The sequence below is a fragment of the Rhamphochromis longiceps genome, linkage group LG19 (genome assembly GCF_057381845.1).
Source record: "Rhamphochromis longiceps isolate RC_006_pf linkage group LG19, R_longiceps_female_GT1.1, whole genome shotgun sequence".
Classification (NCBI taxonomy): Eukaryota; Metazoa; Chordata; class Actinopteri; order Cichliformes; family Cichlidae; genus Rhamphochromis; species Rhamphochromis longiceps.
The window spans coordinates 16575598-16589213 of record NC_140575.1 but is presented as its reverse complement, the minus strand read 5'-3'; the positions used below and the strand labels follow the sequence as shown (position 1 = coordinate 16589213).

The window sequence follows — 13616 nt, the reverse complement described above, 5'->3', positions numbered from 1 at the left end:
CCTTTTAGTTCTCAGTTTATTTGATATTGACAAAAGTTAGTCAGTTTTGTCTGTTCTTCTGTAAAACAATTTATTTTTAGAATTAATATTTTGTTTCTAAGTGGAATTGACAATTTAGTCTGTTTCGTTTGTTCTATTTTGAAACTTAAACGCTTTAGCGGCTGCCTTTTGTGTAGTTTGCAATATTTGCCTTTATCTATCTGAAAAAGTCTCATGTTCCTTAAGTACATCTACCCTGTTGAACTTATTATGGGAAATAAATATTTAAATAAAAACAAGCTGCTGATTATTTCACATTTTACTTGTGAGCAACGGCACATTTAAATCTTACAAATATAGTTATTTGGCTTATATCGTGATAGATATCGTTATCGCCTGAAATGAAAAAAACATATCGTGATATGAAAAAAATCTTCTGGAGCACAAAATGTTTTCAGTTTGACTTCTGTCAGCTTAAATGTGCAACAACAGTTTGAACTGTTTAAAAAAAAAACAAGAACAAAATCTTACTTCTAGTACCTTAAAGTACCTATGAAGCAAACAATTATGTTCCCCAAAAATTCCAAGCTGTTCCCTTAAGTGTTAATAAACTGTTCCTCACCATTCGTAGGTTCTGGGTGGTTCTGGTCTCAATAGCCCGAAGAATCTCTCGAAACCTGCCCACACCTTGTGTCAGGTTGCTGCAATGATGGAGACAGGAAACAGGGAAGACAAAAAAAAAATATTACTGGCTGCTGAACAACACTGAGTCCAGTGCACATACTCGCCTAATTTTGTGTGTATTGGTTTTCTTTGACCACTTGAGTAGCTTTGCATGATTCAGAGTTCAAAATAATCCCAATTTTTCTGTTTATCTTCTGTCTGAAACAAGTTGATTTAGCTCAGTTTCATTGGCTTCCCCTTGGAAACAAACAGAAACCGTTAGATAAAGGTGTTGAATTAGGTTCCACTTACTTAGTTTATTCTGATTACATTTTGTAAAAGCAAGCCTATGCATGCACCAGAACACAACTGTTTAGGAGACCATACTGTTTCACATCATTTACTATTTTTTTTAAACAATTTGAAAATGGTGCAAATATAAACTCACTAATTTCAGACACAAATTTCCAGCTCCATGTTTTTATACTTGGACTCTCTGAATATCTTTGCATGACTATCAGTTTAAAATAATTCTGTTTTTATATTGTGGGGACTCTAAGTTTGAATTAAACCGTTTCAGCTCCACCAACCTTTTAACATTCCTCTGACTGGCTGCTACTGCTGCCACCAGCAGGTGGGCTTTCTGCTCACAGGCAACGTCATGTGACTGAGATTTCCGTACTGGAAATCTTTAACCATTCAAACCATATCATCCCACATTTACATCATGCAAAGCCAAAAGCAGAAGAAACTCTCTACACAGGATGACCTAATTTTTTAAACCTTTGGCCATACACATGACAGGAAAGTTAAAGAGTAACAGGCCTTATTTAAAGTCACATTCCAATATATACACACACAATATATTTTTTATGGACATTTAATGCTGTGTGAGGCATTTTTTTTTATGCTAGAAGCTTCAAATGAAACCATGTTATTCCTAGAAACTATGACAAGTTGCTGCGTGATGTCATATTTGAGGCCAGACTTTGGCATGTTCATAGCAGAGGCCAGACTTTAATATTTACAAAAACAGAGTATGTATACTGTCTACATATTTTTGGTTTGCTTCACAGCAAAAACAATCATTTAGCAATAAGTAAAAAGAAAGAAAAAAAAAACAAATAACAAAAAACAGAAACCCTGTAGGAAAGAGACTATCATGAGGCGTCCAGCAGCTGCTGCAACACTGAAACCACCAGCAGCATTTAGCGCAACACCGCTGTGTGAACTGCTCTGAGCTCAACCGTGAACGTTACTTAACCATGTTCACACTTTTTTTTTTTTTGCTTTTATTCCACCTGTCAGCAGCTCTGTAACACTACAACTGCTGAATGAGTGAAGAATGCCCACAGAGGGCTGCTAAGGTTTAAAAAAAAAGAAAAAAAAACATCAGCAAGAGCCAGAGAGGTAAAAACTTTCCTGTCTGATCTCTCAGGTTCACCACCATGTGTTCCCCACCCCCCTTACCCATTCTTGAAGTGGATGACATGGGCTCTCTGAAGGCCCGTCTCTAGGAAGTAGCCCAGCTCCTGGTCCTGAGCTGTCGGGCCAGGCTTTGGACTGCGGTTCTGAATCCCTGCTGACAACGCCTATGCAACAACAAACAACAAAAAGAACGAGAAGTTTACTCAACCCCTCCTAACCTGAATCAATAAGACTTATTTTAATCTCAGGCGGCTCTGCATTTAAAAAACAGACACGATTCTGCAGTGGAAATCACTGCATGACTTTTAACTGTTTACTTCTATTGATTTTTACTTTGATTTTTCAACCTCCGCTTTATTTGATTTGATTTTGTCCCTCAGTGAATATTAAACTTCCACAACCATCGTTCCCGTTGCAGAATTCTTCCACAAATTTCAATTCAGGATTATTCAAGTTCCATGTCTCTCTCTTATAATGTCCGTTTTTAGTAAATGACTTCAGGTGCTAAACTGGCTCATTGGCAGTCCAAAAATTGACACCTGCCGGAAATATATTGTGTGTCACAAAGACACAATATATGACAAAGAATCTGATATCAGGCTATATCGAAAAACTAAATGTGGTTACTAAATACTTCCTTTTACGGTCTTTTTGGACGTAATTAAACAAGCTTGAAACAACTTCTTGAGGAGCAGTCAAATTTTAACATTTAACTTTCAGGGTCAGAGGAGTCCACGTTTAAGGAAACGTAACGGTGTTAAAAATACCGGACCACTCCTGAAAGACTATTGACATTGTGCTTTTCTCCTTTTGAAAACGATCAAATAAGCAAGTGAACAGTCAAACCTGGTACTGCAGCATTTGCTCTCTCTCCTTTTTGATTATTAACTCTCTTTTTATTTCGGAGTTTTTAAAATGTTTAAAGACGTGCAAACCACCAGACAACAAAAGACAGATAAGGTAGTTTTGGAAAACAATAATTAAAAACAAAAAATCTCTTATAACTATATATTATATATACATATATACACAAAAGGTGGAGGAAATTAGTCTGAAAGCTGCTTTGCATACTTTTGAATATAAACTAGAATACAGTAAAATACTTTAAGGATCAGGGAGTGCATTATAAGAGGACTGCACACCAGGAGAGATAAAGAGATTATTTTGGAGGGAAAAAAAAAATGTTCCTTTAGTTCATTCCCTTAAGAGTTTCATCTCTGTGATTTGATGAATGTACCCACTGTTCCCAGTGTTGCTGTTTAAAGAAAAAAAGTATATTTCCATGCTGTACAGCCCCTCAACTCTAAAACACTAATAAGAAAGATGTTAAAAGATAAGCTATGCAAGTTTCTGGTATTAGAGTCTCAACAAACAATCAAATATCTCCCGTTTCAGCATTTGATAAGCTGCTTTTCTGCTTTAAAATAAACAGAAGGTTTTCCCATCTATGTCTTAAATACATTATCATGACATCGTTAAAGTGTTCCTTAACTAGCACCTGTAATATTGCACATGTTTTGTTGAATTTCTCACAAGTATCACTACATCCAGGTTGGAATATTTGAGCTGCATCCTTCTCAGTTTTACTGCAGTTTGGCTCAGCCTGTGCTCTCGGCAAATAAAGACGAAGAGATTTGTTTGTCAGTTGGCCGTCGAGGGCGGTGGCGCATCAGTCAAACTCGAACGCAGTCAGCAGGATGTTCATCACACGCCCATAAGGACAGTGAAAAACAACAACACGCAGAGAAAACGCTGCACTCTGTGAAGCCATCACAGCATGACAACACACCTTCTCGGCCTCCTGCAGATAGAGCAAAGCAATGTCTCCAGACTTTTCGTAGCAGGTGATGATCTCCTGCTCCCGCTCGGTCATGCTCCTGTTGGACGCCGGAGACCCGGCGTTCTTATTGGATAGAGACGGTGAAGCAGCTGGGACTTTCTCTAGGCACAAACCTGAGGAAGAAAGAGAGAAGAAGAAACATGGTGTGACTGGGAGACATTTTGCCCTATTTGACACCATCACCTACTGTCACTGATGAATGTTTTCCCAGATGAAATCAGTTAAACACATTCAAAGACAAACAGTGCAGTCTGCGGCTTCTTTTTACATCTGTGGCACTGCACTGCCACCGTGTGGAGAGAAGAGGTGCTGCAGAGATTAGTGCTGATTAGCTTGATGACAGTTTAAGTGAGGTTAAGGAGGACACAAACAAAGACTGTGTATACCTTTAGTCGCATAAGACTCTGCTATCATAGACAGCCTGTACACAGGAGCTCCAGCCAGCTGCATGTCGTCCAGGTTCACCTTGCTGTAGTGCCCTGTCAAATCACGAATTATGTATTAATAAACTGACCTACTTATTCACTAAAATGAGGGGGAAAAAATATCGAATATGAGAAATGTGTGTCACCTAAAGCATCTTTGTATTCTCCCTCCACATAGCACAGTTTGGCCATTAACAGGCTAGCTTCCTGGATGTAATCCGGCTAGAAGAGAGGAATAAATGAATAAATAAATAAATAATAAAGGATGTGTTCGGAGTTTTGATTTTCAGCCCAGTGGTTACCTTCAGGTTTCCTCTGTCCAGAGCAGCAGTGAGATGCTTCCTGACCTCCAGCAGTTTTGGCCGTTGGACCCTGGGACTTGTACCTTGCTTGATGGGATTCTCCTTCAGGTACGTCTGCAGCTTACATTCACCCAACAGCAGCTCGCCCAGGTCATCTGGAACAATCAGGAGGTCAGAGCAACCATGACATCAAATCCTCTTGTCCTCATCCAGCATGTCTCCAACATTTTGAGAGCTTACAGTTGATCTATTATGCTCATGAGCATGAGACCCAGTTCAAAAAAAATCCTTATTTGTCTTACACTAGGTTTCTCCCTAACCTGCCTATTTCTGGTTGCTTGGTGTGCAGTTTGCATGTTCTCCTTGGATACTCACCTGTAAAGGTGTGCCATTTTCATTCATTATTTGCCTTATGACTTTAAGGCCTAATGCAGGGTGAACACCTGGTTAAAGTTCTCTCTCAACCACCTGAGTTTGTCAATGAGGCATTAACATCAATGCAGTACATGCAGTGCCTTCATCTACTTTATCCTTTGATCTAAGCTTCCTATAGCCAAGCTGTCGCTACAACCACATGCCAACAATGGCAAACCCTGTAACCTGTGTACGCTCACGCAAAATATCTGCCAAGCAACATGGACTTAAATTAATGCCATAAAAGTATGCAAAGAAGTAACACAGAAGAAAATATGGACGTAACAGGGGCTCAAAACACCCCGAGTGTAAATTATGATGCATGAACTGAGGCTTAATGGTTATTCAGAAACTACTCAGGGTTACAGTGAGAATGGCAAATCTGCACACGGAGAAACACTGCTTTGTTTGCACACATACCAGACAGAATTATGCACTCCGGGCTCTGATCTGAATATCTTCACTAATGACTCCAAAACAAACAAAAAAGGTGCTGGATAAAAATGCAAAAATGTGGAGACCAAACCTGTGTTTAAAGTGATAGTTGCTACTTCCTTCTTTTGTATACTATCAGTGGTGATTCCCCAAATCCACATCTAGTCTACAGTGGACTTGAATTTAGGTCTTGAATTTACTAGGTACTTACGAAACATCCTGAGGCTTCAGGTCATCATGAACAGACTTTTATGCTCTGTTATACAAAAACAATCTGGTGCTCACTAAAGGGGTTGTAGCTTAAACAAAGGCCAATTATGGCTTTTCATATACGTGAAATTGAATTTAACAAAGCTTGTTTTATTTTGTTTACTAAGTGGCCAAAATAATTACAGGAAAATGCCTCCGCTTCTTTTAACTTCACTGATGATATCACTGCAGTAAGTCTTATCTGTGACAGGAAGGGAATCTGCATACTGGAGTGAGGAACAGCAGCTGATGAGGTGGTGAAAAGACAACAGTTGGACCTTCGACACATCTCAAACTAAAGAGCTTACTGTTGACTCTAAAAGGGAAATAGTTCAACATCTCTCCTTTTCCACCACTGGCCATGTTGTTGGAGAGGGTCTCGTCCTTCCGCTTCCTGGGCAGCACTATACATCAATAGTTATCAAGGGACATGAACACCACTGTCATTGTTAGTAAAGCCCACCAAGACAGCTAAGCACAACCAATCAGGACAAACAACAGCTTGAAAAAGCAGTACATATAGCTCTCAAGATCATTGGATGCAGTCTATTTTCCACAGCTTCACACTATACCACCACTGACCTTGCCTAATCTGCAAATCACCTATTCAGTCTTCTCCCATCAGGCAGAAGATACAGGTTTACTGGGATTCTGTTTACAGTTGTATTTGTTTTTACAGTTATACTTACTCTTCACTACTATATTTTAGTTGTTTTTAATTGAAACAACAGTTTTAATTTTTTTTAGTTAAGGTGTTTTTACAGAGTTCCTGCTTTATTGTCTGCTTCTTTCAAATCTCACAATAAATCTCTCTCATTTCCAGTTTCATATCCTTTACAGATGCAATGATACAAGTTTAAAAAAAATAAACCAACGTTTCCTTGTGTAACAATAATGATGTTTAAACATAAAAGCTAAGCACATTTAAATTGCATGACAAAGGTTGGCATATAAATGAGTTTGACTATAGTTCTGTTAAAGTAGTTTACATCTCTCATCTTATTTTCATTTCATTCAAATGTCATTAAGAAAAGTGAGAAAGTCCTTCTTGCATGTAACTTTTATAATAACCAAAAAAATAAAAATAAGAATTAAAAAAAAAAAAAGTCTGTCGTGAGTAACACATCAGCCTTGCTTAACTGGTTTTATCTTTTAAACTAAAATATCACACTGTCGTTTACTGATACCCTGAGAAAGCGGTTTGACAGCTAGCACGTATTGTAGCTATCTTAGCCAACCAGAGAGAATTTGAAAAACTACCACATTTAAATATATAGTGGTTTCAGCAAACGCATGGCCGTCATTAAATAAATGTTAAGGGGTACAACTTAGAACTATAACCTTCTGGAAAATTCGGCACAAATAAAAATTGGCAGAGGTCATATTAATTTATTAAAGTATCGAGTAAGTACCCCGATAGCGCCCCAAATCGGTTTAACTGGTGGCAAGGGGACAGTGAGCTTAAAAATATAAATAGATAAATAAAAAATGTGAGATAAATCTGTCGTTTTACTCTAGCGATGTTTCTTGAAGTACAATTCATAAAACGTTATTGATCCTCCACACCAGTCAAACACATCCAACGTTAAATGGATACATTTCTGAATGAAGTTCTGCGTGACAGGAAACTGAGCTGTCAGAACACAGGAACTCAATCACAGCAGCGAAAACTGTTCACATCTTTAAACTCAAACCTTCCTAAAGTTTAACAAAGACCTGTCACATCTCTTTCTTAAGTCTTTACGAGGTAACTGGCTCTAAGCAGAGGCGACAACTCCCAGGATCGGCTGCCTCTGCCAGGAAGTAGCGAGGACTGAGGCCAGGGAGGAGGCCCCATACACTGGATGAACGAACAGCGGAGAAACCCGGCACACTTCCTACCGTTTGATATCAGCTTAGCCGAGAGCTGTCGCACCAACTCTGGAATCTTGTCCCACTGGGCCTCCGAGCGGCATCGCTCTATCTCTATCTCCAGTCGTGAACCAGACTTCCTCGCTGTCATCTTGGCGAGTGAGGAGCAGCGCCAACTGGACCAAAACACCACCGGAGGAGCAAGCTAACGCTGGGTGAACCCCAGCATCCGGTCCCCACTTTCAAAATAAGACACACTAATTGTTTTATGACTATAACAATGAAATAAAACACTGGTTGATTAAACTTAGCTGTTATTTTGGCTCTTTGAGTACTGTCGGTGCCATTTGATCACGCAGAAGAACAATTAAAATGTACCTTTAATGTTGTAAAACATTTATTATGAAGCAATCAGAAAGGAAATTTGTTCTTCCTGACGATAATAGGAAGTAGCCCTCAGAAACACGGTGAGGTGTAAGTAGGTGTAATGGCAGATTTGTCGTTGTATTTGGCGAATGTCAATGTTACATTGGGACAAACTATGGAAACTGAAAAGGTTAGTTGATGCTATTAAAATGTTTACTATTTTCTCTTTATGTGACAGCTCATATAAAGATTTGTAGTATTAATAGTTAACTACTTCCTTAGCAACGAAGCTAACGGGCAACAAAAACAAAGCAACTGAAGTCACTTAAACTCTCTAACCAGTACTTTGATGTCGCGAGTTGTATTTTGTGTGCAGTCAGCTCTTAGAAAAACACATTAGACCACTTTTATTTTTGTACCTGTAAGGGTTTTATATAAACAGCAATTTAAAGCCCGATGAGTGCTGGATTTTAGGAAAAGAAGATACTGATATTGTTGTCAATATTTTTACATACATCCCCACTAATCCCAAAAATGTGATTCTGTTCATCTGGACGTATCGTTTTCGATACTCATCCAAGTGACTTCTTCAGTCTCAGAATCACAGAATCAGCTTTTTGGGATTTCCTTACCTGGATGATTGAGCATGCATCATGACATCCCCACTAATGTTTGGTTAAATGTCCCTTAGTAAGTTGCACCTTGACCAGATGCTTTTGTTAGTCATAAACAAGCTTCTTGCATAATTTGTTGGATATTTGACCACTCATCTTGGAAAAATTAGTAGAGTTCATTTAAATTGGTTGGTTTCTTGGCACAGACCTGGCTTTTAAACATTGTTCCCAAAGTTTCAAGGAGTTTAGGTCAGAGCTTTGGGAGGGCTATTCCCATTCCGAACCCAGTTTATATGTGGTTTGGGTGTCATTCTCCATCTTTGTCCACATTTCAACTGTTGATTTGAGGTCAAGTTGAAGAATTTGGAGGTAGTCCAAATGTACCAGTACCACTAGCAGCAAAATGGTCACATCACTATCATCCTTCACTGGCTACCTGTTGGATATAAAATACATTTTAAAATTATATAAATTACTTTTAAATCAAATTCCAGGCCTCAATCCTACTTTATGAACTGATCTGCTACCTGTTTTTTACATTAGGCCTGAAATTGAGCATTTTCTACTCTAATAAAAGCTTTTACTTCTGTAAATTCTTCTATTCAATTCAATTCAATTTTATTTATATATCGCCAAATCACAACATAAGTCGCCTCAAGGCGCTTCATAGATACAGAGAAAAACCCAACAATCATATGACCCCCTATGAGCAAGCACTTTGGCAACAGTGGGAAGGAAAAACTCCCTTTTAACAGGAAGAAACCTCCAGCAGAACCAGGCTCAGGGAGGGGCGGCCATCTGCTGCGACCGGTTGGGGTGAGAGAAGGAAGACAGGATAAAAGACATGCTGTGGAAGAGAGACAGAGGTTAATAACAGATATGATTCGATGCAGAGAGGTCTATTAAATACATAGTGAGTGAGAAAGGTGACTGGAAAGGAAAAACTCAATGCATCATGGGAATCCCTTGGCAGCCTATCAATTCTTTATTGACTTATATATGTGTTTTATTAAAAATATCATACAGTTTCAAATTATCACCAGAGTACAGGAGGGGAAGCAGAATTTGATACTGTGGAGATGGGGGACCCCGTGGGAACGCCAAGGAAGGTGAAGGTTCCTCGCAGAACCATTTACTTTGCCAATGGAGAGACCATGGAGGAGTACAGCACTGATGAAGAGGAGGAAGAGGAGCAGACTGCAAAGAAAGAAGTTATTTCTGTAGACCCGGTATGCTATTGGCACAGCAAGAGTCGAATAACAACAATCAATTAGGTTTTTCAAGGATTTTTGAGCCCGTAGTTTGAGTTTTTAAGTCCCACAGCTGAAGTGTACAGCTTCCTGGTGAACACAGTAGACCAGCAGGTTAAGATACAAAACTGAGCAACTATATTATGTTTCAGTCATTTGGAACTGCAGTGTTTCTTTATACTTCTTTGTGTTTCCAAATATAAAAGAGGAAGAAAGTTGAGCTTATATTGAAGGGAAATTCAGCTAATATTGTTTGTTCCAGTCAGAGGATGAACTCAGTTGGAAGGCCCAGTATGAGATACTGTACAGATTGTTATGACTTGTGAATACTAATATAGTCCAAGAAGAAAAAGATGCACCTGAAACACTGATACACATAATACGTGCAGTTTTAAAATGTTTCAACATGCTTCTTGAGATTTATTTATTTTTTTAATCATATCTCATGTCCACTTGCCCGTTTTAGTCCAAACTGACCTGGGGTCCTTACTTCTGGTTCCAAATGTGGAGGATGGCCACCTCCACTGTATCAGGTAAAACTCTACATTGTAAAATTACTCATAAAACACCAGCCGTTGCAGGTTGAAAATACATTCTAATACCAGAGAAATTTAAATAAAAGTAAAAAAAGGAAGCTAGAAGGTTTGCCTGGTGTCATCGCTACATTAAGGCTCTTTAGAGCCTTTCAGGGAGTTTTAAAAATAGCTTTTTGAAGTGGGAATATCAGGAAATGTTATAAATACTTTAGAAAACCTGAAATGAAATGCATATTTCACAAATTGTTTTATAATTATTGTATTTTAAACATTTTTTAAGTGTTTAGAAGATGTCTCTAATTTGTGGGTTTTTTGGTTTTGTTTTGTTTTTTTTGCAGTATGTGACTACATGGGAGAGAAACTGGCCTCTCTCTTTGGCATCACTACACCTAAGTACCAGTATGCCATAGATGAGTACTACCGTATAAAGAAAGAGGTACAACACCATGTCACAGCTTAAAAGCTGCTTACTCAAACGGAGGAGCAAAAACATTAACATTAATCTGGCTCACTGTTGCTTTCCTGCAGGAGGAGGAAGAGGAGGAGGAGAATCGTCTGGCAGAGGAGGCGGAGCATCGGTTTGGGGAGCAACAGAGAGGCAAGCGGGGCGATCCCACAGCTCCTCGTCTGGCTACGGTGGAGCAGCCTGAGGTGTCTCCGGCCTCCTTTGTTAACATCAGCTTCGAGCTCGAGCCTGAGCCTCCTCTCAGCAACCAAGACCCCAACAGAGTCCCGTCTCCTCTCCCCTCCTGAAGAGTGACGGTGGCAGACAGAAACCTCCAAAACACACACACACTTCTGTTAGCTGACAACCCGTTAATCTACCCAGCTATGTAAACTAATAGTTTTGTTATTTTTTTACATTTTTTTTTTATTTTATAAAGGAAGATCTTGGAGTGCAGGGAAACATAAAAAGGGCTGGAGATGGCTGCACTAGCCTGACTTGTGAATGTATATCTGTGTATGGCAGGGACTGATATATGTACTTAGGCTGTTAAACAGGGTCTAGGTTCAGCTCACTTTAAAATGATGAAGTAGATCCTCAAGGCAACAGTCAATTATTAATTACAGACTGGTGTGAAAATCCATCCAGAACTGGACAAAAATAAGAGAGTTGGTCCTACCCCCTCTGCTAAACAGAAACATGTTATGTTATAGTTGTTGCCTCACTGATATGCCAATGAAGAGATTGAGTAGTTTTGCACTCTTATCCAGTTCAGCCTGTCTTTGCTGCACTGTCATCTCTGGTCAGGCTTCAGAAAAAGCCTTAACATGTTTATAGAAGACAAACCGATAGACCTTATATATTAACTTATTCTTATAGGACTGTGTATTAATATTTTGGGTTTTCAAGGTTAGAAGTAGTTACAAAATGAAGACTAAAGCGTTTCAGTACATGTTATATAGTCTGTTAATCAGTCTCTTAGATGTTTATGAGTGAATCGTGACCCTTCACCTTTGCATGCTTACCTTATTCATACTTGATCTTTCCTGCCGCGGTGTTTTGATTCATAAAAGATGCTCGGTGTAAAAATAAAAAACGTCAAATTTGTGCACATAGCTCTGTTTACACACCTGTGTTGTTTTGGTGTGAGATGCCCAATTTTCGAGGTATCTGATGCAAAGATGTCTGCCTCTCTGACGTTACTGCCGAACCGCCAACCATAACTCTCCAGTTACCCGTGACCAGAGGCTCAAGATAGCGTGAAATGTAAATGCTCTCAGCTGAGCAGTACCAAGCTGGCTGAGCTCAGCTGCACTGTTATTTTCACTGGCGAATGTAGAAAGTACAAAGAAAAAGAGTTCCTAAATGAAACGGCTTGCATTTCATCCTGGGTTTTTAATGTTTTTGTGATTTGATCATCATGAGAGGAGCGTCATTTTAGTTCTTTATATAAAAGAGAAGGAAGACATTTCTACAGTCTTAAACAGAGCAATTTATAAAAAGCCAGACAGATCAGAGGAGTAATCCAAATGATTTGGGGGTAAACTGGCCCTTTAAGGAGGCACCTGCGCTGTTCACATATAGCCAGACAGCCAGACAGATTATGGACCCAAATGGAAAAACCCAAATCAGGTCATCATCGGCAAAAACGTTTTTTAAAAGTGGAATTTTCAATGTCTTAGAGTAAAACAGATATATTTTCTTCTTCTCATCTGTCTAACAATGCCTCATTTTGGATCCCGCCAATTACTTCCTTGCATCTTTTCTTTACTCATTGCTGTCACATTGTTCATGAAACTCATGCACCACAGGCTTGGAGGTGTGTGCTAAAGACAACAAAGATTTAAATGCCTAAAAGCTCAATTAAAAAAGAATCAGGTCCCAGCTATGAACAAATCGTCCAAATCTCCTGCGTGGACCTAACCAATTTCTTTCATCCAAAAATCTTTACTACTTACAAGTGTTTTAATATATTTAAGCTCTCCATCGTCCACAATGTTTCACCTGTGGCCTCCATAACTGTGATGTTTAGTTATTTATTGACCTGATGCACATTTATTAATTTCTGAACAGCTTGTTTGAGTGTTACATTTCCCCATGCCCTAATGTTTCATTCATTATTTCTGTGCTGCTTAAAGATGAAGTCAGCTGCTTCCCTTTCTTGAGATGTCACAGTAATCAGCTGCATTTCTATTTTGATGTTATTTACAGCCTCTTTACATAAAATCTAAAACCTTCCGACAGTTAAATCTGACTCTAGCACTAACTGATGCTCTACGCTGGTGTGAACAGTGGCTCGTGTATACTTCAATCTTTGAATGTCCTTGCTTGTGCCAGTCTAAGCCTCTTAGAAATTGTTTTAATCTTCTCTTTGGCTGTGACGTGTGATGGCAGGCTTCAGATCTCAGTTTGCAGAGTAGCAGCGCTTATAGTCAGAATCGGTCCACAAGCAGACTCCAATGAAATGCCAGCGTATCATAGCAAAAGATGTGTACACTTTGCAGTTAAATGTCTTTCACTAAGTATAAAGGATGTTTTTTCACTATGTAAAGCAGGGTAACATATGCAAAATATTTTCTGATTTAAAGTGAAGCTTTATATTTCTATATTCTGTGTGTAAATAAAATCTTTAAATAATCAAAAGGGTGTTTTGTTTTGAAAATTGTACAGTGTGACTTATTTCTTCTTTTATAGACAGTGCTGTGAAGAACTATCCCTGTGCCTGTGTGAAAAAGTAATTGTCACCTAAACCTGATCACTAGTTCTGCCACTCTTGGCAAGAACTGCAATCAAGTGTTCGTGTAACTGGCATTTCAGAC

General features: G+C 38.9%; 2 protein-coding genes across 4 annotated transcripts in view; one reads left to right on the top strand and one right to left on the bottom strand.

The window, feature by feature from the left end:
* ttc7b (tetratricopeptide repeat domain 7B) overlaps nt 1-7786 on the bottom strand; it is a 29217-nt gene extending 21431 nt beyond the window's left edge. For all 3 annotated transcript variants that reach the window (XM_085390835.1, XM_085390834.1, XM_085390833.1), the window contains exons 1-7: nt 7617-7786; nt 4638-4792; nt 4482-4557; nt 4297-4389; nt 3860-4023; nt 2113-2234; nt 602-680 (exon numbers count right to left, since the gene is read on the bottom strand). In XM_085390835.1, coding sequence (XP_085246961.1) covers nt 602-680; nt 2113-2234; nt 3860-4023; nt 4297-4389; nt 4482-4557; nt 4638-4792; nt 7617-7737 — 810 coding nt within the window. In that variant the 5' untranslated portion in view covers nt 7738-7786. The remainder of the gene's footprint in view (nt 1-601; nt 681-2112; nt 2235-3859; nt 4024-4296; nt 4390-4481; nt 4558-4637; nt 4793-7616) is intronic.
* Nucleotides 7787-8027: 241 nt separating this feature from the next.
* On the top strand, nt 8028-12299 carry fam177a1a (family with sequence similarity 177 member A1a). Its single transcript, XM_085391982.1, has 5 exons — nt 8028-8142; nt 9610-9795; nt 10283-10349; nt 10691-10788; nt 10881-12299. The coding sequence occupies exons 1-5, from the start codon at nt 8074-8076 to the stop codon at nt 11103-11105; spliced, it is 645 nt and encodes a 214-aa protein (XP_085248108.1). The 5' UTR covers nt 8028-8073; the 3' UTR covers nt 11106-12299.
* Nucleotides 12300-13616: the final 1317 nt, after the last annotated feature.